Source organism: Vigna umbellata, chromosome 9 (genome assembly GCF_029865625.1).
Source record: "Vigna umbellata cultivar VRB3 chromosome 9, Vumbellata_1.0, whole genome shotgun sequence".
Classification (NCBI taxonomy): Eukaryota; Viridiplantae; Streptophyta; class Magnoliopsida; order Fabales; family Fabaceae; genus Vigna; species Vigna umbellata.
The window spans coordinates 9960597-9968006 of record NC_142173.1 but is presented as its reverse complement, the minus strand read 5'-3'; the positions used below and the strand labels follow the sequence as shown (position 1 = coordinate 9968006).

At 43.2% G+C, this 7410-nt stretch overlaps 1 protein-coding gene across 1 annotated transcript; it reads right to left on the bottom strand.

Annotated features, from left to right (window-relative positions):
• Window positions 1-784: 784 nt before the first annotated feature.
• LOC148192505 (uncharacterized) lies at window positions 785-3978 on the bottom strand. Its single transcript, XM_088099216.1, has 2 exons — window positions 2779-3978; window positions 785-958 (listed from the first exon to the last, which is right to left on the bottom strand). The coding sequence occupies exons 1-2, from the start codon at window positions 3976-3978 to the stop codon at window positions 785-787; spliced, it is 1374 nt and encodes a 457-aa protein (XP_087955342.1).
• Window positions 3979-7410: the final 3432 nt, after the last annotated feature.

The window sequence follows — 7410 nt, the reverse complement described above, 5'->3', positions numbered from 1 at the left end:
TATTACTTGCGTATACCTGGCATTTCTCACACTTTCTCACATGTGTACAGCAATCATTTTCCATAGTCAACCAAAAATACCCCGCTCTCAGTATCTTCCTGGCCATTGAGTGCCCATTCATGTGCGTGCCAAATGTACCCTCGTGTACTTCTTTTAGTATCAGTCGGCTTCTTTTGCATCTACGCATCTAAGGAGAACCATGTCATGATTCCTCTTATATAGAATATCCCCACTCAAAATGAAACTGCCAACCAACCTCCTTAACGCCCTTTTGTCGTTTTCTGATGCCTTCTCTGGATATTCTCGGGTCTAAGATAATGCTTGATATCAAAGTACCAAGGTTTACCATCTACCTCCTCTTCGATGAAATGACAATACGCTGGCTTTGCATGACTCTTCATTTCAATCATTGGCAATTCTGCATCTTGATCAACTTCAAACATCGATGACAAGGTAGCCAATGCGTCTGCTAATTGATTATCTTCTCGCGGTATATGATTAAACGTGATGGAATCGAAATACTCAATTAATCCCCTGATGTAAGCTTGGTATGGAATTAATTTAGTATCCCTAGTCTCCCATTCTCCCTTCAATTGATGGATGACCAAAGCTGAATCTCCATATACATCCAGAATTTTTGCTTTAGACTCTATAGCTGCTCGAATTCCCATGGCACAGGCTTCATATTCTGCGATATTATTCGTGCAATTAAAACACAACCTTGCCGTCATTGGAATGTATTGATTCTTAGGAGAGATAAGCACTGCCCCTATTCCATGCCCCATTACATTCGAGCCCCATCGAATAATACCGTCCAGGCTTTTTCATCTTTGTCCTCTTTATTCTCAGCAAATAAAGCCATGATATCTTCATCAGGAAATTCAGGTTGCATTGGCTGATAATCATTAATGGGTTGATGGGCTAAATATTCCGCTAAAGCGCTACCCTTGATAGATTTCTGAGTAACATATACAATGTCGTACTCTGACAATAGCATCTGCCATCGAGCTATCCTTCCAGTGAGAGCAGGCTTTTCGAAAATATACTTGATAGGATCCATCTTGGATATCAACCAAGTAGAGTGGCTCAACATGTATTGCCTTAGACGATGAGTAGCCCACGCCAGTGCACAACAAGTTCGCTCTAACGACGAATATCGTTGTTCGCAATCTGTGAATCTTTGCTCAAGTAATATATAGCATGCTCTCTTTTCCCATCTTCATCATGCTGACCCAATACACAACCCATTGAATTATCCAATACGGTCAAATACAAAATGAGCGGTCTTCCTGGCATAGGTGGACGCAATACAGGAGGGTCTTGCAGGTATTGTTTGACCTTTTCAAAAGCAACTTGACAATCTTCATTCCAGACTACGGCCTGGTTTTTCCGTAGTAACTTGAACATTGGTTCACAAGTATCAGTTAATTGGGAGATGAACCTAGCAATGTAGTTCAATCTTCCCAAAAAACCTCGAACCTCCTTTTCTGTTCTGGGCGCAGGCATTTCCGTTATCGCTCTTACTTTGTCCGGATCAACTTCTATCCCTCTTTGACTGACAATAAAGCCCAACAATTTTCCAGACTTTACTCCAAACGTGCATTTGGCAGGATTTAACCTGAGTTTGTACTTTCTCAGTCTCTCAAATAATTTCCTTAGATTGAAAATATGCTCCTCTTCTGATTCCGACTTTGCAATCATGTCATCCACATAAACTTCAATTTCCTTATGCATCATATCATGAAAAGTGTCACCATTGCCCTTTGGTATGTTGCCCCAGCATTCTTGAGTCCGAAAGACAACCTTATACAGAATGTTCCCCATAACGTGATAAAGGTCGTTTTTTCCATATCTTCCGGTGCCATTTTAATTTGATTATATCCCGAGAATCCATCCATGAACGAAAATAACGAAAATTTGGCCGTATTATCAACCAGAGTATCGATGTGTGGTAACGGGAAATTATCTTCGGACTTGCACGATTAAATCACGATAGTCAACACACATTCGAACTTTCCCATCCTTCTTAGGCACTGGTACAACATTCGCTACCCATTGTGGGTATCTTGCCACGGCCAAAAATCCTGCGTCAAATTGCTTTTGGACCTCTCTTTAATTTTTAGTGACATTTCCGGCTTCATTCTTCTTAGTTTTTGCTTGACTGGAGGGCATTCTGGCTTGAGTGGGAGCTTATGCTGCACAATATCGGTATCCAGACCCGGCATGTCATTGTAAGACCATGCGAACACATCTTTAAACTCCTTCAATAGGCACGCAATCTTTCCCTCACTTCCGTTTTCATACTAGTACCGATTTTCACTCCTTTATCTCATCCTTCTCTCCCAAGTTGAGTATTTCAATCTCCTCCTGATGGGGTTTTATCTCCTTAGATTCTTGTTCCACTAATCTCAAAATTCTGGAGAGGGTTCCACATCATCTTCGAAATCATCTTCCGTATTATTGATAGGGTGCTCAAAATTAGGAACATTGATATCATTATTTTCAAAACAATCATTGTCACATCTGCATCATTTAAATTTATGAAAAAGTATAAATAAATAAGATAAACAAAAAAAATGCCAAATGATGATGAAATGCAACTTTATTATCACGCTGAGTGAAAAGTAAAAAGAATCAATCCGCAAAACTTCAGTTCTAAAGCCCCAATCGAAACTATAAGCTTAATTAAAACTATTACATTTTGTTCACATTAAGCATCACAGGTAAATCCAGTGTTTCCCAATTGTTGAGTTGAGTATCAGGGGAGCAAGCCCACACAAAGCTCGAACTTTGAGGCCTTTCTTCATCCTCCACGGCTGCTATCTGGCCAGTGTTGATCCACCCAGCACTGCGGAAGCTTTCCTTGATGTCAACAATGTGAATTTTGCTCTCTCTGGGCCCTCGTCTTTCTGCACGGGCCAGACTGCGCTCTTTTCTTTCTTCAATCATCCTTTTCCTGTCTTCCTTGGTAGGTTTGTACCCCAAGCCATATCTGTTCTTGTTTTCAACGATTTCTAGAGGGAATGCTCGCCCCTGCCGATATTTGCCCAAACCTTCCCCATATATATAGCCCTTTAGCATAATCTTGGCCATCATAATAGAAGCACATGATAGGCGAGGATTTACTGGAAACGGTTCCACACAAGCATTTCCCACAATTTCCAACGATTGGAAGGCTGTCTCGAGAGCTTCTTCAGCCGCCTCGATGTAGCGCGTGGATGATGGCCCACTCACCAGAAGATCCTCTTCTCCTGATACTATCACCAGCTTATCTCCTATCACATACTTCAACTTCTGGTGTAGTGTAGAAGGCACAACTCCCGCCGAATGAATCCATGGGCGTCCCAACAGACAACTATAAGCTGGCAGGATATCCATAACCTGGAATGTTATTTGAAAAACGCATGGGCCAACTTGCATTGGTAAATCCACTTCTCCCATCACTTCTCTTTTACTGCCATCAAACGCCCTCACAATCATTGAACTCGGCCTCATATGCATTCCTTCGCAAGGTAGCTTTTCCAGAGTTGCTTTCGGCATGACATTTAAGGAGGACCCATTGTCCACTAAAACACGCGCTATAACATGATCCAGGCATTTCACAGAGACGTGAAGAGCCTTGTTATGCCCTCTTCCCTCAGCAGGTATCTCTTCATCCGTAAAGGTGAGATAATTATTAGCAACAATATTGCCAACAATACCTTCGAATTTATTCAACGAAATACCTTGCTCCACGTGAGCCTCACTGAGTATCTTCATTAGCAACTTTCTGTGTGATGCCGAATGCATGAGCAAGTCTAACAAGGATATGCGAGCAGGCATACGGTTTAACTGTTCCACCACCTTATATTCGCTTTGTTGTATGAATTTTAAAAATTCACAAGCCTCCTCTTCAGAAACTCTCTCTCTCTTCCTTGTCGGGGATTTCCTCTGTCTGTGCACCTTCCCCTTTAAGAATTCTTTTGCCTTCGCGGCCATCGTTGCTTCATTATCATTAACCTTTCTCGTGCCAACTCAGGTGATGTGAAAATTCGACCACTCCTAGTCATTCCCCCTATCCCTGATATGTTTTTGACGACAGGGTCAACGCTTTGCGTTTCGCCTGACGCACGTCCCATATCTCCATGGGACGGCTTTTTCGTTCTTGTAAGGAAAAGGGGCTGGTACATGGATAACCACAGGCGACCTTCCTTGAGTTGGTGGAATAGAGGTAGTCTTAGTGAAACGAATCACCAATGGTTCTGGTACAATCATGCCGGATTCATCACCAGTTTGTGCAAATACATCTCCCTCCCTCTTGTAACATACCTGCATCAGACCACGATCTAGCAGGTCTTGCAGAATTTCTTCAAACTTAATACACTCCTCAATAGAGTGCTCAGCTCTGGGTGGAGCGCGCATGCCATACTCTCATCATAATCACCCTTCAAGATACCCACTTTCAGCAACGCCTCCAAAATAAACCTCCTAGAGCTCTGACTTCTTTCACATTTCTCACCAGCTCATGTTCTTTCACTTCGACAGCATTCGTCGAAGCACTTCCATGCCCAGATAAAGGATTGGATTCGACACTAGGCTTATCCTCTTGGAACTTTAACCACCCAGAATCAATTAGAGTCTGCACTTTATGCTTGAAAGCCAGACACCTCTCAGTGGAATGACCAGCGGCCCCTCCATGATAACTACACTTTGCCTCTGCATCATAGCCTCTTGGGTACGGAGGCTGCAAAGGCTTCAGGGGACAAACGACAACTAGCCCTTGTTTGATAAGCTGAGGCAATAATTCCGTATAAGTTGTAGGAATTGGAGTAAAGTTAACATAATTTCTTTCCTGGTTCCTTCTTGGATAAGTATTGGACCCACATTCATATTGGAACCTACATTTGCCCCTCCCCTCCAATTATTCGTCGGGATGTATTGTGGTTGATAGTACCCGGTTGTTGTTGAGGCCTAATTTGATGACCAAATGACGCGTTAGCTGCATGTGGATGTTGACCCCAGTATGGTCGATAGTTATGGGTGGGAGCTTGACCTCTCCACACGGGGGTTGCAGATGTTGCATGCACATCTCCCTCCTTTCTTTTCCCTGAGTTGAAATTGGGTTTTTTGGAGTTTGCACCCGCCGACGAGCCATATGCAATCTTCCCATTTTTCAACCCGATCTCTATTCGCTCGCCTATCACGATGATATCGGCAAAATTTGAAGATACATTTCCCACCATATGTTCATAAAATGGTGGTTGGAGCGTATTTACAAACATTGCCACCATTTCTTTATCATACAAAGGTGGCTCAACTTGTGCAGCCAATTCCCTCCACCGCTGAGCATACTCCTTAAAATTTCGTTGTCTTTCTTCGACATGTTTTGCAGCTGTAAACGATCTGCGCAACATGTGTATTGTATATGTACTGCTTCACAAAAGCATCAGCCAAGTCCGCCCAACAACGAATTCGAGTCGGCTCCAAATGGGTATACCATTTAACGCCACTCCAGCCAAACTATCTTGAAAAACATGATGAGCAGCTGCTCATCATAAGCATATGCAGCCATCTTTCTGCAAAACATGGTCAGATGGCTCTTTGGGCATGTATTTCCCTTATACTTCTCAAAATCTGGCGCCTTGAACTTATGTGGAATTTTGACGCCAGGAACCAAGCTCAATCTAGAAACATCCCCAAATCCATAACTTTCATACCCCTCCACAGCCCTCAATCTTGCCTCTAGGCTCTCCAGTTTATCCTTTGCCCCATCAACATTACTATTACCCCCTGAAACGAGTATGTGGTGCAGCCCTGTAGAAAAGCCCTCTCCGGTAATCACAGGTGGCACCGGGTTACTCGTATTCCATCAGCATGCTTGCATGCATCCTTCATTTACCATAGGTGCGGACATTACAACAGGTCCCTGAGTACTGATTGGCGGTACGTTGGCAGTGGTAGGGAAAGAGAATGAAGTCTGCTCCCCTTCTGTGTATTCTCCCACAGGTGGGGTGTAACCTGGAGGTAATCCATACATTGGGAACGAAACAGATTGGCTCCCAGCACTGAACACGGAGGGTAATATTGAGCACTTCCCTCAACTTGCGCAGGCGTCGCCCCTCCCGTAGTCTTCAGGGCTTCGAGAGCCGCCAAAATCTGGGCCATCTGATCCTTCAACTGGTTGACATCGGCCTTAATAGATTCGTGTGACTGCTCCCAATTCTCCATGACCTTCGAGTTAGCTCTGGTCCTGTACGGATGTCGTGGAAAATTTGTCGTTGTTTTCTCACTTGTACTGCTGATTATTATTTTTTATTAAATTAAATTAGATAAGGATGAAAAATGCAAAACAAAAGAAAACATGATGCATGCTAGTGATAAGTGGAAATCACAGGATAACGATGACAATACTGATGGAAAATTAACACAAGCCGATACCAACAAACATCCCTTATCTTTCATTTAAAGGAAATTTGATCCATTACATAGTCTAAGGAAAAAACACATAATTCCGATGTACATCAATCCCGCGCCCGGGCAATGAAAGATTTCATCTCTACCACCAACCATTTATAATGATTAATAAACAATTCTATTTCCGCTGGTGAGTTACAAAAATGAGTGCTTGCTTCAGCATTCGACACCATCCTGGGGATGTCTTCAATTGCCCCGTTTGCCAAAGCAGCCAACTGAGAGAATCTTTCCTTCCAGTGCTTTACAGCCATTTCTTGCTCGGCGATGTGCTCTTCCATTCGCTTTATCAAGGCCTGATGCCTTTCTTCAAAATCTATCGACCTCCATCGCTCCTCCTGTTCCTCGATATATTCCTCCATTTGTTTTATCAGAGTTCGATGCTCTTCCTCTGCTTCTGTTAGCTTCCAACGCTCCCTATTCATATCCGCCTCAAACGACATGGCCATCTCTTTCATCTCATGCCCCGCTTTTTCTATCTGAATCTGCGCTTCTCTTAATCTCTTCAGGGCTTCTCGTTTATCTCTTTTGGCTTCTTCGTAGAGGTGCTTCCACTCCTTTCCCTCTTCTAAAGCCACCTTCTTCTCATTTACCCTCATGGATAATTCCTTACTCGCGGCAGCTAGATCCTGTTTCACTCGAAATGTGTAATCCCTCTCAGCCTTCTGGCTTTTGACAAGGTTTTCATAAGCCCGCGACTTTTCTTCATTATCATTTTTCATATCCACAAGATCATTACGCGCCCTTTGTAATTCGTTTTCCAACCTAGCATTCATTTTCAATTTCTCCATCTCAGCTTCAATTGTTGCACCTCTTCACTTTCTGGGCTTGAGATGGTCCTTCACTAGCTGATTGATCCTTGATTGGCTTGAAAGGCAACTTGACTACTTTCACTCTCTCCAGAATCCAGGTGTGATAACTAATACTGCTATCCACTACTCCATCCCTCAAGTCCTTCTC